General features: G+C 43.7%; 1 protein-coding gene across 2 annotated transcripts in view; it reads right to left on the reverse strand.

Moving 5' to 3' along the window:
• TPK1 (thiamin pyrophosphokinase 1) overlaps positions 1 to 22837 on the reverse strand; it is a 291146-nt gene that overhangs the window by 105125 nt on the left and 163184 nt on the right. For both annotated transcript variants that reach the window (XM_070424090.1, XM_070424091.1), the window contains exon 7: positions 167 to 313. In XM_070424090.1, coding sequence (XP_070280191.1) covers positions 167 to 313 — 147 coding nt within the window. The remainder of the gene's footprint in view (positions 1 to 166; positions 314 to 22837) is intronic.

Genomic DNA, 22837 nt, shown 5'->3' on the forward strand with positions numbered 1-22837 from the left:
TTCAGTGACCAGAGGCAACAGACTAAAGTAGCACAAGTAAGCAAACATGGTCAGGTTCACTAATGGCTCAAGAACACACATGGGGCTGATGTTTTCTCCTGGTCTACTCAAATGGTACAAGTGTAGTGGAAGCAAATTATTGAAAATATAGTTATTCTGCACTTACTGGTTGGAGCAGGTAGATGAGAGATTCCTCTTGGATGATTATAATTGGCAAAGGAGTGATGCGAGTCGCTTGGAACAAGGTGCTCACGGACGCCATGATCTGGTCAAAACGCCCAGCAAGTCCTCCCATTGTCACAATCACATTGACCTGAGCAAGGCAAAGCAAAACTGGAGTCACATAGTTAAAGAATCCTATATAATAAAAGCCTAGCGACCTTACCCTAACCGGTTTGGCTCAGTGGATGGAACGTCGGCCTGCAGACTCGAGAGTCACAGGTTCGATTCCGGTCAAGGGCATGTACCTTGGTTGCGGGCACATCCCCACTGGGGAGTGTGCAGGAGGCAGCTGATCGATGTTTCTCTCTCATCGATGTTTCTAACTCTCTAGCTCTCTCCCTTCCTCTCTGTAAAACATCAATAAAATATATTAAAAAAAAAAAAGCCTAGCGACCAAATGGTGGAATCACCAGAATGACTGCTCGACCAGTCTCTATGACATGCACTGACCATCAGGGGGTAGACTCACCACACAGAAGCTGCCTCCTGGTGGTCAGTGTGCTCCCACAGTGGGAGCGCTGCTCAGCTGACCGGAATGAGCAGTGGTCCCACAGCAGGCTGATCCCCGCAGGCCACGTCCCCCAACAGTGCATGAATCCCGTGCACCAGGCCTCGAGTTTTAAATAACTAAATAGCATCAAACAGCTTAATAGAGCTTCTGATATTATGTGTTTATCAGATAAGCATAAAGAATGATAGATATCATTTCTGTTGTTTAGGTGAAGGAATTAAGTTACTTGTTCAAGGTCACAGAATTGGTAAGTGGCAGAGTCAGATTTCAAGACCAACTCTTTCAAGTACAAATTTTACATTTTTCCCACCTGCCTATTCACCTGCCCAACCAGCCAATTCTTCCTTTAAAACTCTGTCCATATGTTCCTCCTATTTGCAATATTTCCTGATTTTGCAGCTGGTGCATCTCCCATGCACTCCCAGAGCACACCTGTGGGCACTTATTTAGTAACGCCCAGCAATGGACACTGAGCCTGCTTTACAGGTTGTCACCCCACTAGAATTCAAGTATCTTGAGGACCTGTACTGTCTCTCAACTAAACCTAGCAAGGTGCCTAAACCTCTGTACCTCATTTTTAAGTTCACATGTAAATAGTGGATTATAATGGACAATTAGTAGAGTTGTTGTGGGGATTAAATGAGGTAATTACATGAATTATAAGTGTAAAGCATTTGAAACATCCTATCTAATAAAAGTAATATGTAAATTAACCATCACTCCATGACAAAGATGGTGGCACCCATAGTGGCCCGGGTGGGACGCTAGTGCCTCATCTCACAATGTATCAGCATAGGCAGAGCTGGTAGATTGACCATGGAAAAGTAAGGACTGAAGAATTTAGTGAATATATTGCAAGAAAACCTTACATATAATAAAAACAAATAATAATAAACCATTCTATCTGAAATTAAATAGAAATGGTTTAAAAATAGGAGTATTTTAGTGGATAATTTTTCTGTGGTTCTCCCTGAAAGACAGTGTGATCACATAAGTTAACATATAAACTGAGGTACTTCTGAAAGTAAAGTATAGATAATTACACCAAGAATACAGGCACAAACTGGAACCATCCCATGTAAACTGAGACATATTGAAAGGAGTTAAAGCAGAATTAGGTAGATAGGGTAACAGGTGGAAGAAGGAGGAGTCTGTGGAGCTGAAACAAACAAAAAATGTGTGTTTTGTAGGAAAAAGAATAGCATAAAAACAGGATGAGTAGCAGAAAAACAGGGTGTTTTGAAACAAGGATGTTTTTCTTGTAAGTGCAAAACAAAATGTTGCAAAAAGGCCAGGAACCAATCAGAGAGTAGCACAGGTAGACAAAGAGTGGGCCTTTAGCAGATATAAGGGGAGAGCAGAATGCTTGAGGGGCAACACATCTAAATCCCCTTCCCAGGCAGCCTGTGTTTGTTTGCAATAAACTGCCTTGTTTGAACTCTTCTGGTCCACAGCTTCGTTCTTCGAGTCCTTTGAGTCCGTGGGACAAGACCCCAGGAAGAATTCCTACTTGCCGGTTCCAGTATCAATATGTTTACCCTACTGTTTGATAATTACAATATTAACGAAACCAACTTAGCAAAATTCAACACTAGAATCTCAAAAAATTTAGACATTTTGTGCTACAGTTAGGCTTGAATAGAATGATGAAATTCTTTGGTCCAATTGAATGTCTGGCCCGCATGCCATATAAGGCCCAGGAAATCACTTGGTCTGACTCTGCCAAGGCATTAGGGGTGAGTTAAATGTCTGACCAAATATAGCAGGCTAATTTTTAAGTTGATAATTTTGTGTGACCCATGAAAGATGTTATAAATGTCTAAATGGCCCTTGGCAGAAAAAAGGTTCCCCACCCGTGCTCTAATTGAAAGATGGAAGACTCGATGGAGGAAACAAAGGGAAGGGCTGAATCAAGATGGAGCAAAACCAAACTGACAGATACCAGCAATATCAAAATGTTTGAATAAGCCTATAAAATAATTTTTATGATTGATGTGAAGTACAATGAGACACCAAAGGAATTACAAACCTCAGATTTTATGGTATCGAAATATACTGTGTACTCACAAATAAGAATATAACTTCTGCAGGATCTGGGCAGCTGGTGAAAACAATACTACAGGGATCCCACTTAAATTTCAAGCAAGCCCAGTGAGTCACGGTTTAATGCAAGCCTGTTTGGGTGAGAAGTAAAGAATGCCTCTTGCATTGGCAACATAATAAGGCTTCTGTTCAGAGATGAGAGTCTAAGAAAACTCGGGATTTTTCTCAATAATTCTTACTCCACCTTCCCTGCTGCAGCTGTCACTCAGGTGAGGTCCTTCTCTCCTAGATAACCCCACGGGCCGCCTGCCTGGCCTTGGATAACCAAGTAACCTTCCAACTGATTATGAGAACTGGCTTCTGCATCTGCAATTTGATCATGCATGTTCAGCTTAAAATTAGTGCTGGCTTTCCAGAATCTACAAGAGTTAAGTCCAATGTCCTCCCACGCTGACTCCACAGTTACACCCTCAACTCTGACATCATTTATATTGCACACGTGCTTTAATTCTCAGAACACACCACAAGATGTCAATCTGCAGAGCCTGGGCCTCCCCTACCTTGCAAAGAGTGGAAGTACTATAGTTATTTCCAAAGGATGCTTACCTCCACCCCCTAACAAAAATGAATTTGGATGAATAGTGTGTTTTATCCAAGTCTGTCAAATTGTAAATATGTTATTAAGAAATGCCATAAACATGTTTATATATAACATGGTTTTTAACATGTTATTTTATAGAAAAAATTTTTTAAAGGTAGAGGAAGGGACATATTTATACTGAAAACAATTTTTGTAATCCTGTTTGCATTTGAGAGAAAAGCTGTGGAAGCAATGATAAGGATCTATGCTAAGACTTGTGACTGCTATAAACCATAATTCCCAAAAAAGTTTATCCTGAAAGCCTATACCTTCATTAACCAGAGGAAACTTATCGTGTCCCTGTGTCTTTGTGGAGAGTTCAGCTGAGGGAACTCCAAATCTCCTTGTGCAAATGGGAAGGAACTTGCTGGCAGAAGTCCTGGACACTCTGGTTACAAGTCCGCAGTGGAAGAAGCTAGGAGAGACACACCAAACCCATTGGAATAAGGTTGTGTGTGTGGTCCCCTCCCTACTAGTTCATTCTGTTAGCTTGTTCAAGGAAACATGTAAATACTGCACTAACCAGGTGTGCACCTGTGATTAGTACTGTGCACACTGCCTGCCCCTTGACATTCCAAACCTAAGAGTTTTATCTTTAGACTTGAACACTCAGAATAAAACACTCCCCCTCATTCTGGTTAGCCCCTATTCTATCTTCCAGACAGCTCAGGCACAATGTGCACAAGGGGAGAAGGTTCGGGTCTCACCCACCCTATGAAACTTCAATTATAGCACTACTGACAACAGCATAATCTGCTTAACAAAGGCTGATGGCCACAAATTCTGACAGTCAGAAACTGCCTGACTCACTGTGTCAGTGAAGATGTATGACAGCCTATTGGGAAGGACAAAGAGATGGGGCTCCAGAGAGAGTTGACTGCCACAGCCTCTGCCAAGCTTGGTCTTTGGGGCTTACTGCAGAAACCTGGCTTATGGAAGACACCACACCACCAGGGAGGGTTGTGTAGGTGCCAGGGGACAATCATGGTTCTCTAGGGCCCTGTAGAAATTGGGTCTTGGTTTGGTCAGTATCTGGCAGTCATAGATAATGCCTGCCTTTCCAGTCAGTGTGGCCATGGGATTTCCAGTGTCTTATTTTGTGGCATGATTTTTGTGTGACTTTTTTTTTTTTAATGGAAACTATTCCTGGGTTGCAGTAAACTTTATGAAGCCTCAGCAATGTGTTCATATTAGCCATCAGGAAGGTCTCCAACTAGACTCGCAGTGATGGCGAACCTATGACATGTGTGTCAGAGGTGACACGCAAACTCATTTTTTTGGTTGATTTTTCTTTAATAAATGGCATTTAAATATATAAAATAAATATCAAAAATATAAACCTTTGTTTTACTATGGTTGCAAATATCAAAAAATTTCCATATGTGACACGGCACCAGAGTTAAGTTAGGGTTTTTCAAAATACTAACATGCCGAGCTCAAAAGGTTCGCCATCACTGAACTAGAAATACCTGTCCCTGCTTGCTCCTCCTCCCTGTCATCATTTAGTGTTCTTGTCAAGTTGCTCAGCTTGGAGTTGTCTGTCAGGCACCACTGTCCCATGGCTATAGCTGGAAGATGATGCTTAATTAATAGCTTGAGGAGAAGGTCTTCTTTCCTACTTCCTAGGTAAGCAGTCTGGGGAGAGCATGGGCATCTCATTTCTATGTCTATGGGTATCTGGTCCAGGTAAGATTGGGACTTAGGTAAGATTCCCTTCGGGACATCCTTAATGTTTATTAGCTTCTAGCTAGTGTTGTAAGGCAAGTGCCAGAATTTGGAGATCTCAGTTCTTCTCATGGCTTTTTATTCGCCATGACTAATAAGCTTCCTAATAAATCCTTGCCAAATATATATATACTAGAGGCCCGGTGCACAAAAATTTGTGCACTCGGGGGGGAGAGGGGGTCCCTCAGCCCATCCTGTGCCCTCTCGCAGTCTGGGACCCCTCAGGAGATAATGACCTGCTGGCTTAGGCCTGCTCCTGGGTGGCAGAGGGCAGGCCCAATCCCTAGGTGCAGCCCCTGGTCGGGCTCAGAGCAGGGCCGATTGGGGAGTTGGGGCGCCGCCCCCTGTCATGCACAGAGCAGGGCGGATGGGGAGGTTGTGATGCCACCCCTAGTCACGCTCAGGGTAGGGCCGATTAGGGGGTTGGGGCACCGCCCTCTGTCACACTCAAGGCAGGGTCGATAGGGAAGTTGCGGCGCCACCCCCTGTCACGCACAGAGCAGGGCCAATCAGGGGGTTGGGGCGCTGCCCCCTGTCACTCACAGAGCAGGGACCATCGGGGGTTGGGGCTCTGTACTCTGTCACACACAGAGCAGGGCCCATCAGGGGTTTGGGGAGCTCCCCCTTGTCATGCACAGAGCAGGGTCAATCAGGGGTTTTGGGAGCTCCCCCCTGTCATGCACAGAGCAGGGTCAATCAGGGGTTTTGGGAGCTCCCCCCTGTCATGCACAGAGCAGGGCTGATCAGGGGGTTGGGGAGCTGCCCCCTGTCACACACAGAGCAGGGCCAATCAGGGGGTTGAGGAGCTCTCCCCTGTCACGCACAGAGTAGGGCCAATAGGGGAGCTGGGGCACCGTACCCTGTCACATACAGAGCAGGGCCCGTGGGGGGGGGGGGGGGTAGTTGAGGCGCCACACCCTGTCACACTCAGGGCAGGGCCGATGGGGTATGGCTCTACCCCGTCTCACATAGAGCAGGGCCCGTGGGGGGGGGGCGGTTGGGGCGCCGCCACTGTCACACACAGAGCCGCAGGGCAATCGGGGTTGGGGCGCCGCCCTCTATCACCCACAGAGCCGCAGGGCTGATCAGGGGGTTGGGGCACCGCCCTCTATCACCCACAGAGCCGCAGGGCTGATCAGGGGGTTGGGGCACCGCCCTCTATCACCCACAGAGCAGGGCCGATCAGGGGGTTGGGGCGCTGGCCCCTGTCACACACAGAGCCGCAGGGCAATCAGGGGGTTTGGGCGCTGCCCCCTGTCACGCTGATCCCGGTGCCGGGAGGCCTCACGGCTCCGCTGATCCTGCCCGGCAGGGTCACAGATCTGGGTCCCAGACCGCAGACAGCCTTGCCTGCTGCCGCCTGCCTTCAGTATGCAAATTAGCCGCCATCTTGTTGCTTCAGGGTGGGGGTCCCCACTGGGATGCCTGGCCAGTCTGGGTGAGGGGCTGAGGGCTGTTTTCAGGCTGGCGGGCAACTGAAGCTCCAAACCTCTCCTTTTTTTCTTTTTTTTTTATTCTGGCATTTATTTACCTTCTATGGCTGTCACTGGAGCTGAGAGCCGGCTTTCTCTCTGAGGCTCGGCTGAAAGCAGGTTTCTGGCCTTTGTTTTCTGTATTTGAAACAATGTTGCGACTCCAGCTCTGAGATCCCGGCTGACTGACAGGAGCTTTCTGGAGTTTTGTTTATCTTCTGTAAATGTTACTATGTTTCCAACTGAAGCTCAGAGGCCAGCAGGGAACATTGGAGTCCACAGCAAGCAAGCCTCCTGTTAGCTTCCAGCTGCCTGGCTGCCGGCCGCCATCTTGGCTGACAGTTAATTTGCATAAGGATACGCTGATTAGCCAATGGGAAGGGTAGCGGTCGTACGCCAATTACCATGTTTCTCTTTTATTAGTGTAGATATGAAATAAACTGCCTGACTCAGTTTGCATTTTTCAACCTTCTATACCTTAGCAGAGTGGCTGGTATACACAGAACAGACATATGGTTATAGGTTTCACACTTTAACTCTTTGGCCAACAAGACCACTAGTCATCACCAAGTATACACTTTAACTATTTTCTAAGGTCCCTATTTCTTTCTCAAATTCTTGACAAGAAAAATGACTAAAGAGTTATTCTTCAAAGAATCCTGTAATTGGTTCTTTTATTACTGTCATTAGAATTTCCATCCTTTAATTCATCTTGCACATAAACATGACACTATTTTTCTAAATTATCTATGACCTTGCATTCAAAATTCTTTAGAAGATTACCATTACCTAAAGATCAAACTTCAAATTCTTTATCTTTCTAGAGAATAAAGATTTTCCATATGTTGACCTCAACTGCCTTTCTGACACCGATGACAGCTGTGACCACTCTCCTTAGAACTCTTAATTACCACTGTTTTAGTTCTTCTTTGCTGACCCTCAGACTGCTAAGAATCCATGAAAACCTTTTAATTTCAGCACCCTGGTCATGACAAAAAGAGTGTAGGACAATGACTGAGTTCTTTGCCGGGTTAATGAAATGCTTTTGTGACTTACCCTGGGCAAGTCTTTGACCTTTTTAGTTAAACATCTCAAGCCTGACTGTAATGACAGTGCTCTTTCCTCACAGGTCTGTCCTGAGAACTTATATTCTTTGACTGACTAGATACACTTCTCTGGGGTGGGACATTTTTTCTGAACAAACGAAACAACAGTGTGATATATGTAAATGTGGAAATGTGTTATTTTTCCTTCCCATGGCAAGAGCATATTTGCATGTATTTACATTTCTCTATATCAGGAAGTGAGTACCATGGAGAGCTGAATAGAATAAATAAAACACCCACTTGTGGAGGGTTTTTTTTGTGTGTGTACATGATTTTACTCTATTATGTCTGCTGAAAATTAAATTTTTTTAAAGAGAAAAATAAAAAATATATTTATAGGCAAAATTACATAAAATCACAGTCTGTGTAAATAAATAACATGAATATTATAAAATCTACTGCAGGAGATTATGGTCTCCAAACTCCTCACAATGACAGGACATAAAAGTATTCTTAGGGGAAAGGTATTCCTTTTGAATTATGGGGTTCATTGTAAATGCAAAGATGTATTATTTGCGATTTTGAACATCCCAAATACCTAGCATAGCATCTTCAACACCATTGGTAGTTAGTGCAAAATTAAAAAGTCAAAGAATGATTTATATCATATTCAGAAACAATTAGTTACTTGGAAGTAGAGTTTGAAAGGTTATTATAATTTATTTTATACTAGAGGCCTGGTGCATGAAATTTGTGCACGGGAGGTGTCCCTCAGCCCAGCCTGCACCCTCTCCAATCTGGGACATCCCACTCACAATCCAGGACTGCTGGCTCCCTACCGCTCGCTTGTCTGCCACCCTGATCGACACCTAACTGCTCCTCTGCTGGCCTGATTGCCCCTAACTGCCCTCCCCTGCTGGCCTGGTCACCCCTAACTGCCCTCCCCTGTAGGCCTGGTTCCCCCCAACTGCCCTCCCCTGCAGGCCTGGTCCCCCTCAATCGCCCCCCCTGCAGGCCTGGTCCCCCCCAATTGCCCCCCCTGCAGGCCTGGTCCCCCCCAACTGCCCTACCCTGCAGGCCTGGTCTCTCCCAACTGCCCTCCTCTGCTGGCCTGATCGCCCACAACTGCCCTCCCCTGCCGCCCATCTTGTGTCCACATGGGGGCGGCCATCTTGTGTGTTGGAGTGATGGTCAATTTGCACATTACCTCTTTATTATATAGGATAAATGTTGTCCACAGAAGCTAAATGACTGCTTGGTAGATAAATGAAAAATCTCAAATCTGCATGCTTTGTCTATTCTCCTCCAAAAACATCAGCTATTTTTAAAATCTGGCTAAATATGATTTCACATAGGAAGAATATACTGTATTCATGGATTGGTAAAATCAACATCATTAAAATGTCCAGACTTCCCAAATAATCTAAAGATTCAATGCAATCCCTATCAAAATACCAACAGCATATTTCATAGAGCAAGAACCAATATTTATATGGAACCAAAAGAGACCCCAAATAGCCACAGCAATCTTGAGAAAGAAGAACAAAGTTGAATGGATCACAATACCAGATATCAAGCTATACTACAAAGCCACTGTAATCAAAACAGCCTGGTACTGGCACAAGAGTAGGCATATAGATCAGTGGAACAGAACAGAGAACCTAGAAATCGACCCAAGTCATTACGTTCAATTAATATTTGACAGAGGAGGCAAGAGCACTCAATGGAGTCAAAACAGTCTCTTCAATAAATGGTGCTGGGAAAATTGGACAGGTATACGCAAAAAAAAAAAAAAAAAAAAAAATGAAACTAGACCACCAATTTACACCATACACAAGAATAAACTCAAAATGGATAAAAGACGTAAATGTAGGTCATGAAACCATAAAAATCCTAGAAGAAACCACAGGTAGCAAAATCTCAGACATTTCTTGTAGCAGTGTTTACACCAATACATTTCCTAGGGCAGGGGAAACAAAGGAGAAAATAAACAAATGGGACTTTATCAAAATAAAAAGCTTCTGCACAGTAAAAGAAACTATCATCAAAATAAAAAGGGAACCCACTGTATGGGAGAACAGATTTGTCAATGATTCATCTGATGAGTTAATTTCTAAAAATGTAAAAGGAATTAATACAATTTAACAAAAGGAAGTCAAACAAACAATCCAATTAAAAAATGGGCAAAGGACCTAAATAGACACTTCTCCAAAGTGGACATACAAATGGCAACAGGCATGTGAAAATATGCTCAAAGTCACTGATCATCAGAGAGATGCAAATTATAATGACAATGAGGTATCATCTCACACCTGTCAGAGTGGCTATCATCAACAAATCAACAATTGACAAGTGCTGGGGAGGATATCACAAAAAGGAACCCTAGCACACTGCTGGTGGGAATGCAGACTGGTGCAGCCACTATGGGAAACAGTATGAAGTTTACTCAAAAAACTAAAAATGGAACTACCATTTGACCCAGGAATCCCACTTCTAGAAATATATCCAAAGGATTCCAAAACACCAATCAGAAAGAATATATGCACTTCTATGTTCATAGCAGCACAATTTATAGTAGCTAAGATCAGGAAAGAGCCCAAGTGCCTATCAGTAGATGAGCTGATAAAAAAGATGTGGTATATTTACACCATAGAATACTATGCAGCTGCAAAAAAAATCACAGGGAAGCAGGGGAGGGTGGTGGGTGGTGAGAAGATTAACCAGGGAACTTATATGTATACTAGAGGCCCGGTGCACAAAAATTCATACACTCGGCGGGGGGAGGGAAAGGTCCCTCAGCCCGACCTGCGACCTCTCACAGTCCAGGACCCCTCGGGGGATGTCCACCTGCTGGCTTAGGCTTACTCCCCAGGGTTCCCAGACTGCCAGCTTAGGCACGACTCCCCCAAGGAGCAGGCCTAAGCCACAGTAGGACATCCTTAGCGCTGCTGAGGCGGGAGAGGCTCCCGCCACTGCCGCTGCGCTCGCAGTAGTCAGCCTGGCTTGTGGCTGAGCAGAGCTCCCCCTGTGGGAGCACACTGACTACCAGGAAGCAGCTCCTGCGTTGAGCGTCTGCTCCCTGGTGGTCAGTGCCTGTCCCAGTGACCAGTCGTTCCTGGTCTTTCTGCCATTAGGGTCAATTTGCACATTGCCCTTTTATTATATAGGATATACATAGCCCATGGACACAGACAATAGTTGAAGGCCAAAGGGGGTCAAAGGGGAAAAAAGGGGGGACATCTGTAATACACTAAAGATTAATTTTTAAAAATTCACATACATGATGCTCTACTAAAGTTAGATATTTAGAATGTTAAGAATGTTCACAGCACTAAACAATATTTTTCCCATTCTGTGGAAACTGGCTTATGAGGTACCAGGACATGGAACCTGTAGCCTCTGCCTTAGTCATTTCCACCACTGAGCCAGTGGAGAAGAGACAGATAATTTTCCAAACCTTTCTGCAAACAGACTGGTTTTGGTAAGAGGTAATTGGTTCCAGAAGATTAGTATTTCTGCATGTGATCATTTTTAAATATCATATCTTGCATCATCATGATTCATTTTTACCCAACAATATTTCTTGCTTTGCTTCAGCCAGAGTATAAGTCTTTGCTACATATTCTTGCACAAAGTGATAAATGAAACTCTTGGTTTCCATGTCTGGATGGATTTGATTCTGCTGTTTGAAGTAGTTTGAGGGCATTCTTTCCCCAGAGTTTAGGGGTATAAACTCTGTTTGTCTTTTTTATTAACCAGTGGATAATCAGTGGCTATCAGACTGGCATAATGTAATCTCTAGTTTTTTACAATCTGAAGCAATATAAATAGTTTATGCTAATTACCCCCTTTCCATCTTCTGGGAGAACAGAGAACATTCTGATTGCAAATTTTGCACTTAGTTATTAACATTCTGGTTTCTAGATATGCACTGGACCATTTTAGAATGCTGAATGAGAATGTTAAAACTGTTACTACTGTTATGGCTGGTATGACTCAGTGGTTGGAGCATTGGCACATGCACCAAAGGGTCTCAGGTTCACTTCCCCACCAAGGCCATGTACCTTGGTTGCAGATTCAATCCCGGGCCCCAGTCAGGGCTCGAGTGGAAGGCAACCAATTGATGTGTCTCTCTCACATTGATGTTTCTCTCTCTTTCCACCCCCTCCCATCCACTCTCTCTAAAAATGTACGGAAAAAATATCCTTGGGTGAGAATGAACAAGCACACATACACACAAACAAACAAGCAAAAAAAACCCCAAAACAAACCAAAAAAAGAACCCCAAAACTGTTACTGCAGTGACATTGATTACCTAAAGCTTATTTCTTGCCATGTAGTAAGTTTGCTTCAGGTAATACATGTGTATAAAATAATTACCCCATCATCCTCAGGTTCACCTTAAAATTATAAGCAAATGTACTACATATTCATGAACATCACAGTCAACTGAGTGCAATCTAGGATAAAATACCTGTTCAATAATAATTTCCTCTTTATGAAATAATTTTCTTTCTTCATATGTATGCTTTAAAAATACAATTTTTTGGGTCAGTTTTATAGGCATCTAAAATTTCTAATAGAAATGGATGACGAAACAGAATTAAAATTTAATCAGTCTATTTGAATTCAGATAGTCCCATTTTTTTAAATTATCTTTTTAAAATATATATTTTATTGATTTTTTTTTACAGAGAGGAAGGGAGAGGGATAGTTAGAAACATCGATGAGAGAAACATCGGTCAGCTGCCTCCTGCACACCCCCTACTCGGGATGTGTCTGCAACCAAGGTACATGCCCTTGACCGGAATCAAACCTGGGACCCTTCAGTCCGCAGGCCGACGCTCTATCCACTGAGCCAAACCGGTTAGGGCCAGATAGTCCCATTTCTAAAGTGCATCAAAATAACTTGATCCAGCTGTCCAGACTGGGAATTACATACATTCACATATATGTAGAGAGGGGAAGGTACATAGTACCTCGAGGAAAGAAGCTGGTACCATCTGATTTTTACTCTTTGCATCTTTTAGTGCGCCACCTGCTGTTCTGAATCAGCACTTTTACCATGGAATGCTAAGTTCAACTACTTGGAAAACAGGCGCCCATGGAAACAGAAAGACATCTTCTACCTCCAACTATTAAGACAGGAAAAAGATGGACAGTGAATACTATAGGATTCTATCTTCTCTGATGTAAATGGAACTTTCTGAGATTCCTAACACACACACAAAAAATGTCTTTCTATGTATATATTCTCTTCTCATGACCACTTAAATACCACTGAAAATATATTAATTTGATACGCAAACCCTCATGATCAGAGGTCCTCAAATTTTTTAAACAGGGGGCCAGTTCACTGTCCCTCAGACATTCCACACATGCGCACTGCGGGCCCGGGACGAGTCGGCTACTAAGCAGGACAGGCAGTGGAGGCAAAAATACCAGGCGGGCCGGATAAATGTTTTCGGTGGGCCGCATGTGGCCCGAGGGCCGTAGTTTGAGGACCCCTGCTCATGATAAACAGTAACATCATTCTAGCTCTTCAGTCGTGACTCAAACTATAAGTCAATCACACCTTTAAAATGTAGATACTATTAACACTGTGGATAATCATAATTACAGATGTAGGTATTTTAATATGTTATATGTGTCTTGCTAAGGGATACTCAAAATAAGGAGAACTTTTAAAATCTACTCAGCATTTTCAGGATGTTTTATTATGTGTATTACTTAAGATATACTTTCCTCCTCCCTCTGCAATTTCTGTATCTTCGCAATGCAGTAACTCAAAATGAAAAGTCCTTTCACACAAGGTCAGCGTTCCTCTGCGGAGGAGCTCCACCCCAGCTATATCTGTAATTCTCTGCATTAATAAGAAATCTTATCTGGCAAGTGAGCCATCCAACTGAGATTCTTGGTAGCACATAATCTTACCCCCTGTCCCAGGGCATATAAAAGCATGCTTTTCCCCCAGCAGGGATGGCTTAGGCTGCCACAGCCTGTGAGGCAGTAAGCTTTTTATATTCTTCACAATATGTCCAGAGTCACTTCAAAGCACTGGCCTCATCTATTTTCTCTTGCTGCACAGCACTATAAAAGAGATTGCTGGTTTCTAAGAAGAAGGGAAAACAGAGATGTGATTTCCTCTTTTGAAGGCAGCTCCAAAATGATCTAGGAAATAGCCTGCTAGTTCACATCAGGCCCAGAAATCTTTTTTTTTTTTCTCCTTGCTTCCTTGTCTGATACTTGGCTCCCATGGATGCATAAATAGATACGAGCTAGAATTTCGTTATTTTAAAAATTCACATTATTTAACTTTCTGAAATGAAAAATTAAAGGGGGAACTAGAGAAGGGTTCTATATAAACAATCGTTACAAAAACATGAATGTATTTGGAGTAGGAGCATTAAAGCCTTTATAGACTGAAATTAACTATGCCAGTGTTACCTGTACATCTGTCTCCTCTATTAGACTGGAGGCTATTTTCGGTCATGAACATAGTCACCAAATCACCACATGATGACAGAGAAGAGGTACGATCTGAAAGTAAACTGACTGGAATAAGATCCCTAGAAGCTTCCACAGTATATCCAAGGGGAGGAAGTCTGCCTTTGGAACTCTGAAGTGAACTGTGTACTCACCTTGGAGTAATACAGCCCTCAGAGAGGACAAAGCACACGATGTCTATCTCAAGACTAGAGAGGTTGGAGCACATCTCCTCTTTTTTCTCTCCATCAAGGCACAGAGCCAACAGTGGTGAGCTGGATTGTACAACTCAACCCCTTGTTGGATCCCATTACTAAAAACATAGATACTACTCTCACTGGCTCCCTAAAATAGGGAAAGTTTAAACCTCTGCTAGCAAGCACGTCAACATGCAAGTTGTACTCCATTTACTTCAAGTTTCTAATATTAAAAGAATTCTTCTAAAATGAAAATATGTCCAAAAGAAACAATGCTATGGTAAGTATGAACTTTAGCCGTAAACTGTTAACGACTTCGTTGGAGATATTTTAAAAATATTGTGTAATTCTAAAACAATTATTATTCCATGAAATTTATTATAAGATCAAAAAATCACAATATATTGTATAAAATATATTTAATATATTTTCTCTTATCCTATATTTTATAAAAATATATTAAATATATAAATGCATTATATAAAATATGTTACAGATCACAAGACTATGATCTGTATACAACAATAGTCAATATATGACTATTAATACCACCCCTATAACAGTTACATTTTCATTAAGGAATTTATATGTTGCAGGCACTGAGGCAAGTGCATTAAGTAATAACTTGCTGGTAGATATAGATTATTATTCTAATATATGAGAAAACTGAAGCTAGAATAACTTAAATATCTTTCTACTGTCATGGAACTAGAAAGAGTGCCAGGCCCATCTCAAGTACTTAAACATCTAACCTCTAATTACAATGTATTGGAAACTGATACTTTTAATAATAAAAGTTCATTATTACAATTGGTAGAGACCACAAAGATGCTAAGCATCTGGACACATGTCACAGAAGAAGTGATATGACATCCAGAATGCTACTAAGAAGACCCCTTCAAAGAGTCTATGTGCCAGTTAAGGTTTGCCATGATGTCCTTTAGAATTTGCATTGATGTTACTGGAAATACATTTATTCATTGAACAAAAATTTATTAAATAAATGAGATAATAAAAAAGTCAAGCCAATACACATTTAAGAAAAAGGACATGAATTTTAGAGAGTAAAGGGGGCAAACAGAATGCTAATCAAATAACCCAGGTAGAAATATAAAGTTCTGAACTAAAATAGTATCAGTAAGACTAGAAAGAACAAAGTGGGCATAAGAGATACCTGTAACCAACTTATAAGGGATGGTATAGCAAAATAAGGTTTCTGTTAGGTTTCTGCTAGGTGGATGGATGGCAGTGCCGAAGAACGACAGAAAATAAAGAATGAGAAAATGAGATTTTGTGAGAAAGATGGTGAATCTTGTTTCAGACAGTGAAATGAAATTCCTCTGGCCTGCCAGTTAGAGGTAGAAATATGACTTTGGAGTTTCAGATGAGAGGTATAAATTAGGGAGTTAATGGCACAGACTGTAACTGAAGCCCAGGGAAACAAGATGAAAGGCAGGTATGACAGAAGATAAAAGTGAGGATGGAGACCACTGGAGTTTGATAGGTAAGGAGGGGATGCAGGATAAACAGGGTTACTTCTTCTACAGTCAATACTGATAAACCACGTCTAGTGCTAGTTTATCTTTGATCAAGTCCTACTATTCTTTGCTCTCTTGGGAAACGAAGAAGGTTGAGAGTGTCTGGGTTGTCATCACAGTTCAAACACCATCAAGTTTACACTGCATTCATAAATGTGCAGCAGAGACTCACAATTTGAAACTTTGTGAGGACACACTTTAAAGTGAGAGAGTTTATAAAACAGTATTTTGATTTGCTTAAGTGCTAAGAAGTACTTGCCCTTTTATTTTATACTAGAGGCCCAATGCATGAAAATCGTGCACTGGTAGGGTCCCTAGGGCTGCTGGCCGCTGGCCAGGTACTCCCTCCCTCCCCTGGCCGGCCCCGCCCCCTGGTCAAACACCAGGACGAACTCCTGTCGAGGGGACAATTTGCATGCTACGCTTTTATTATGTAGGATTATTATGAGTCATATCACAAAAAGATTACATCATTCTATAGTTACAGCATATGTGAACCAGTGAACATAAGTTTTAAGTAAACTTTTTATTTTGGGATAATTTTAGATGTAGTAAAAAGTTGCAAAGATAGTACACAGATAGCACCAGTTTCCACCAATGTCAACAGCTTAAATAACTATGGTATACTTGTCACAGCTAAGACTGACAGTGGAGCCACAGCAATCAGACAAGAAAAAGAAATAAAAGGCACCCAAATTGGAGAGGAAGAAGTAAAACTATCATCATTTGCAGATGACATACTGCATGTGAAGAACCCCAAGAAATTCCCAAAAACCTATTAGAACTTACAAATGAATTCGGTGAAGCAGCAGGATACAAAATTAACAGTCAGAAAATGATTGCATTTTTATATACTAACTAGAGGTGCAGTGCACGGGATTCGTACACTGGCGGGGGCGTGACCTGCAGGGATTGACCAGCTGTGGGAGCACTGCTCATCCAAGTCAGTCGAGCGGCTGCTCCTACTGTGGAGAGCAGCGCTCCCACTGTGGGAGTGCACTGACCACCAATGGCAGCTCCTGAGTTGAGCATCTGGCCTCTGGTGGTTAGTGTGCAACATAGCGACTGGTAGACCAGTCGTTCAGGTCATTCCACTGTTCAGTCATTGGGCTTTTATTATATAGGATAAGGAACTATCAGAAAAAGAAACTAAGAAAACAATCTCGGGGGAGTGGGGGGAGGAGGAGAAATGGGAGACATCTGTAATACTATCAACTACATATACACTGAGTGGCCAGATTATTATGACCAGCCAGATTATTATGACCAGCCAGATTATTATGACCACCATATCAGTACTTTACTGACACTTCCCAAACTACTGAATATTGAAAACTTCCTAAGCAAATACTCTCAAGGTTTTATTATTATTATTATTTGCATAACTAATTCACTTAATTGTACTGAGTGGCCAGATTATTATGACCACCTGACATTTGTAGGCAAATTAGCTGTACACTGCATCATATGGGATATGGAAGCCGAAGGCCTGTTCGAACACCTTTGCTGTCTGCAGTTACCAAGATAAAACATCTCCAATTCACACAGGAACACAAGGATTGGACAGTCGAGCACTGAAAAAAGTCATGTGGTCCGATGAATCACGTTTCCAGTTGCATCATGCAGATGGCAGAGTGAAAATTTGGCGGAGACAGCATGAAAGCATGCACCTCACATGCATGACTACAACCCTTCAAGCTGGTGGGGGCAGTGTTATGGTTTGGGGCATGTTTTCCTGGCATGATTTGGGCCCTTTAAAGCGTGTGGAACAACGTCTGAATAGCACAACATACCTAAGTATTGTTGCTGATCAAGTTCATCCTATCATGTTGATGGTGTATCCCAATAGAGATGGCTTCTTCCAACAAGACAATGCACCATGCCACAGTGCTCATATTGTGCAGGAGTGGTTTCAAGAACATGAGGGAGACTTTACCTTGCTTAGGTGGTCCTCACAATCACCAGATCTCCATCCAATTGAGCATTTGTGGGACGAAGTTAAAAGAGCCATCAGGCAGCTGGTTCTACAACCATCAAATCTCACAGAACTGGACAGTGCTATTCATCAGGCATGGTGTCAGATTCCTCGCATCACCTTTCAATATCTTGTGGAGTCAATGCCAAGAAGAATCACAGCGGTATTGAAGGCAAAAGGTGGCCCAATGAAGTACTGATGGGGTGGTCATAATAATCTGGCCACTCACGTTCAACTATATCCCATGTTCAAAGTCTGTTAAATCACATTGTTTACCCATATGTTTAGAAAAAAATCACTTCTACTGTCGTGGTAAACAACCTGCTTCCCTATTTATAATGGTCTGACCTTCTAGCAACTTCAGCGCGAAATTATAGCTAATTTGCCTACAAACTTCAGGTGGTCATAATAATCTGGCCACTCAGTGTGTGTGTGTGTGTGTGTGTGTGTGTATACACACACACACACACAAACGAATATATATGAATATATATATATATATATATATATATATATATCTTTTTTTTTTTTAAAGAATCTCATTTACAGTTGCATCAAAAAAATAAATTACCTAAACAAATGGTCAGGTATTTTGTAGAATGACCTTCAATTAGGTTTCCTGACATTTTATGATTAAACTGGAATTATGGGTGTAGGGAAGAACTCCCCAAGTGCCCTTTCCACCCTATCTATCTATATATCCTATGTAATAATAGACAAACATGGTAATTAACCATACCTCTGCTATGCTTCCCATTGGCTAATCAGGGTGATATGCAAATTAACTGCCAACCAAGATGGCGGCCGGCAGACAGGCAGCTGAAGCGAACATGAGGCTTGCTTGCTCCAGTGATGGAGGAAGCCAAGGTTCCCCACCTGCTGCTGCTGGGCTCTGAGCTGCACTCTAAGCAACAATGTTGCAATTATAGAAACTAAACAAACCCCCGATACCTGCTTTCAGCCAGCCGGCCTCAGAGCTGGAGCCGCAACAAAGTTTCAATTACAGAAGGTAAATAAATCCCAGAATAAAAAAAAGAAAAGAAAAAAAGGAGAGATTGGGAACTTCAGTTGCAGGCTTGGCTTGCCTGAAAACAGCCCTCAGCCCCTCATCCAGACTGGCCAGGCACCCCAGTGGGGACCCCCACCCTGAAGGGGGTGCAGGCAGCCTGAAAACAGCCATCAGCCCCTCATCCAGGCTGGCCAGGCACCCCAGTGGGGACCCCAACCCTATAGGGGGTGTGGCCAGCCTGAAAATGGCCATCAGCCCCTCACCCAGGCTGGCCAGGCACCCAAGCGGGACCCCCACCCTGATCCAGGACACCATTCAGGGCAAATCAGCTGGCCCCCACCCCCCCACCCCCGTGCACCAGGCCTCTATCCTATATAGTAAAAGGGTAATATGCAAACTGACCCTGACAGCAGAAAGACTGGGAATGACTGGTCACTATGACACACACTGACCACCAGGCAGAAGACGCTCAATGCAGGAGCTGCCCTCTGGTGGTCAGTGCACTCCCACAGGGGGGAGCTCTTCTCAGCCACAAGCCAGGCTGATGGCTGCCAGTACAGCGGTGGTGGTGGGAGCCTCTCCTGCCTCCTCAGCAGCGCTAAGGATGTCAGACTGCAGCTTAGGTCTGCTCCCCGCTGGCAAGTGGACATCCCCCGAGGGCTGCCGGGCTGCCAGAGGGATGTCTGATTGCCAGCTTAGGCCCAATCCCCTGGGGAGCAGGCCTCAGCCATCAGATGGTCATCCCCCGAGGGGTCCCAGACTGTGAGAGGGCACAGGCCGGGCTGAGGGACCTCTCCCCACCCCCCCGCCCCAAGTGCACAAATTTTTGTACACCAGGTCTCTAGTATATATATAAAAGCCTAAGCAACCCATTGAGCAGCCGACCATCTGACCAGTAGTATGATACACACTGACCACAGGGAGCAGATGCTTAACACAGGAGCTGCCAAACTGCAGTGACTTGGCAGCTGCAGTTCTCGGGTGATGCACCGGAACCAGAGAGAAGGGAGCCCGATTCTGGGGTGTGTCACCTGAGAACTGCCCTCTCACAACCTGGGAACTCCTCAGGGGATGTTGGAGAGCCAGTTTCGGCCCGATCCCCGCAGGCCAGGTTGAGGAACCCCACGGGTGCACGAATCTGTGCACTGGGCCTCTAGAATCTATATAAGAGGGGTATGTTATCAACATGAATTATCACTAATGATGTTCATTCTGATTACTTGATGTGAGTGGTATCTACTGGGTTTCTCTACTGTAAAGTCTTTTTCCCTTTCCAGAACACGTTTCCACACACAATAGAAGTATTACATTTTGCTTCAGATGAGATTGGAACCTTGCTGTAGATATCAGCTCATCAGAGCAAGCTGTAAAGAAACCAGTGTACTGTCAGATGGGCACTAAACTTATCAAGGTGATCACTTTGTAAGTTATATAAATGTCTAAACACTGTGTTGTACACCTGAAATTAATCTACACTAATAAAAGAGAAACATGGTAATTGGCGTACGACCGCTACCCTTTTCATTGGCTAATCAGTGAGTATATGCAAATTAACTGTCAGCCAAGATGGCGGCCGGCACCCAGGCAGCTGGAAGCGAACATGAGGCTTGCTTGCTGCGGGCTCCAACGTTCCCGCCTCAATAACCGGCCTCTGAGCTACAACTCTAAGAAATTATGTACTATGTTGCAAATAAGAAGATAAACAAAACACCAGAAACCGGCTTTCATTCAGCCGGGCTTTAGCAACATTGTATCGATGTTTTCAGCAGCGAGGCCTCAGAGCTAAAGCTGGCCCAGAATAAAAAAAAAAAAAAGAAAACAAGGAGATGTTGGAAGCTTCAGTCACTCGCTTCCGGAAAACAGCCCTCAGCCCCTCACCCAGACTGGCCAGGCACCCCAGTGGGGACCCCCAACCTGATCCAGGACACCCTTCAGGACAAACCAGCCAGCCCCTACCCATGCACCAGGCCTCTATCCTATATAGTAAAAGGGTAATATGCCTCCCGGCACCGGGATCAGCGGAGCAGCAAGGCTCCCGGCACTGGGATCAGCGTGACAGGGGGCAGCGCCCAAACCCCCTGATCACCCTGCGGCTCTGTGTGTGACAGGGGGCGGGGCCACAACCTCCCTATCCGCCCTGCTCTGTTCGTGACAAGGGAAGGCGCCCCAACCCCCTGATCAGCCCTGCTCTGTGCCTGATAGGGAGGAGCTCCCCAATCCCCTGATCGGCCCTGCTCTGTGTGTGACAGGGTAGAGCCATAACCTCTCCATCGGCCCTGCCCCGAGTGTGACAGCAGTGGCACCCCATCCCCCTGATCGGCCCTGCTCTGTGGGTGACAGAGGGTGGCGCCCCAACCCCCCTCCACGGGCCTTGCTCTGTGTGTGACAGGGTAGAGCCATAACCTCCCCATTGGCCCTGCCCTGAGTGTGACAGGGTGCAGCACCCCAACCCCCTGTTCTGCCCTGCTCTGTGTGTGACAGGGGGCAGTGCCCCAACTCCCCTATCGGCCCTACTCTGTGAGTGACAGCGGGGAGCTCCTCAACCCCCTGATCAGCCCTGCTCTGTGAGTGACAGGGGGCAGCGCCCCAATCCCCTGATCGGCCCGGCTCTGTGCGTGACAGGGGGTGGCGCCGCAACCTCCCCATCGACCCTGCCTTGAGTGTGACAGGGGGCGGTGCCCCAACCCTCCAATCGGCCCTACCATGAGCGTGACTGAGGGTGGCATCGCAACCTCCCGATCCGCCCTGCTCTGTGCATGACGGGGCGGCGCCCCAACTCCCCAATCAGCCCTGCTCTGAGCCTGACCAGGGGCTGCACCTAGGGATTGGGCCTGCCCTCTGCCTCCCAGGAGCAGGTCTAAGCCAGCAGGTCGTTATCTCCCGAGGGGTCCCAGACTGCGAGAGGGCACTGGCCGGGCTGGGGGACCCCCCCCCCCCCCGAGTGCACAAATTTTTGTGCACCGGGTCTCTAGTATAATATAATATGTCAACTGTAATGGAAATATTTTTTGATTTTTTTTAAAGACACCAGAGCACCTTGGAAGATACCTCTTAGGGCACAATCGTGGCTCCTCCTGCAACCTTTTGCATCAAATCTTATACTAATGAGTAATTAGTCCAATCAAAGTCAGACATAATTTTAATTTTTAAGTGAGGTGCAACAGATATTTACAGGGGCATAAATCAAAGCCATAAAAAGTTATAATGTAGTTAACCCCAATATTAATAATTTTTAATGGATATAAATAAATATTCTAAAACTCATAGTATTTATAGATATATAAATGTACTGTCTCTGAGAAATACCATGTATGAATCAAATAGAAAAACTAATATTCCTTACCAAAATGCTAACAGTCAATAGCTGAGAACTCCAATTCAGATATAAATACACAGAACCTATCTAATATGTAAGTCACAAATCAGTATTTGCTCAGGCCATTAAAAGAATAGAAGAGGACAAAGGGGGATAATGGTGGTGGAAAGAGACTTGACTTCGGGTGGTGAGCACACGATGTAGTGTGCAGATGATGCATTATAGAATTTTACACTTGAAACCTGTATGGTTTTATTAACCAATGTCACCCCAATAAATTCAATAAAAAGTGTTAATCTCATTTAAAAACACTCAAAAAAGAATAGAAAAAGAATTAAATGTTACATGTAGTCTTTTTTAGTATTTAATTCGTCGTTAATACTTTGTATGTGTATAAATAAAATTCAGGCATTTGTTCTTATTCAGAGTACTAATTTAGCATCCTGCATCACTTAATTAAACATTGCTTGAAAAAATAAACATGGCATAAAAGGGCTAAATTGTATTGAAGTTTTAGTAAATAAAACTAGAATTAGTTTAAAAATTATAAAACATATTTTGAAAACAATGGCAACTTTTCTGTTCAAATTTTGTCTACTATGAAGTCTGTGTTTAAAATATCAGAAATACAAGTGTCTAAACCTATTGCCATATAAT

This window comes from Myotis yumanensis, unplaced genomic scaffold, assembly GCF_028538775.1.
Source record: "Myotis yumanensis isolate MYYU_CA2020_CCGP unplaced genomic scaffold, mMyoYum1.0.hap1 SCAF_9, whole genome shotgun sequence".
NCBI lineage: Eukaryota > Metazoa > Chordata > Mammalia > Chiroptera > Vespertilionidae > Myotis > Myotis yumanensis.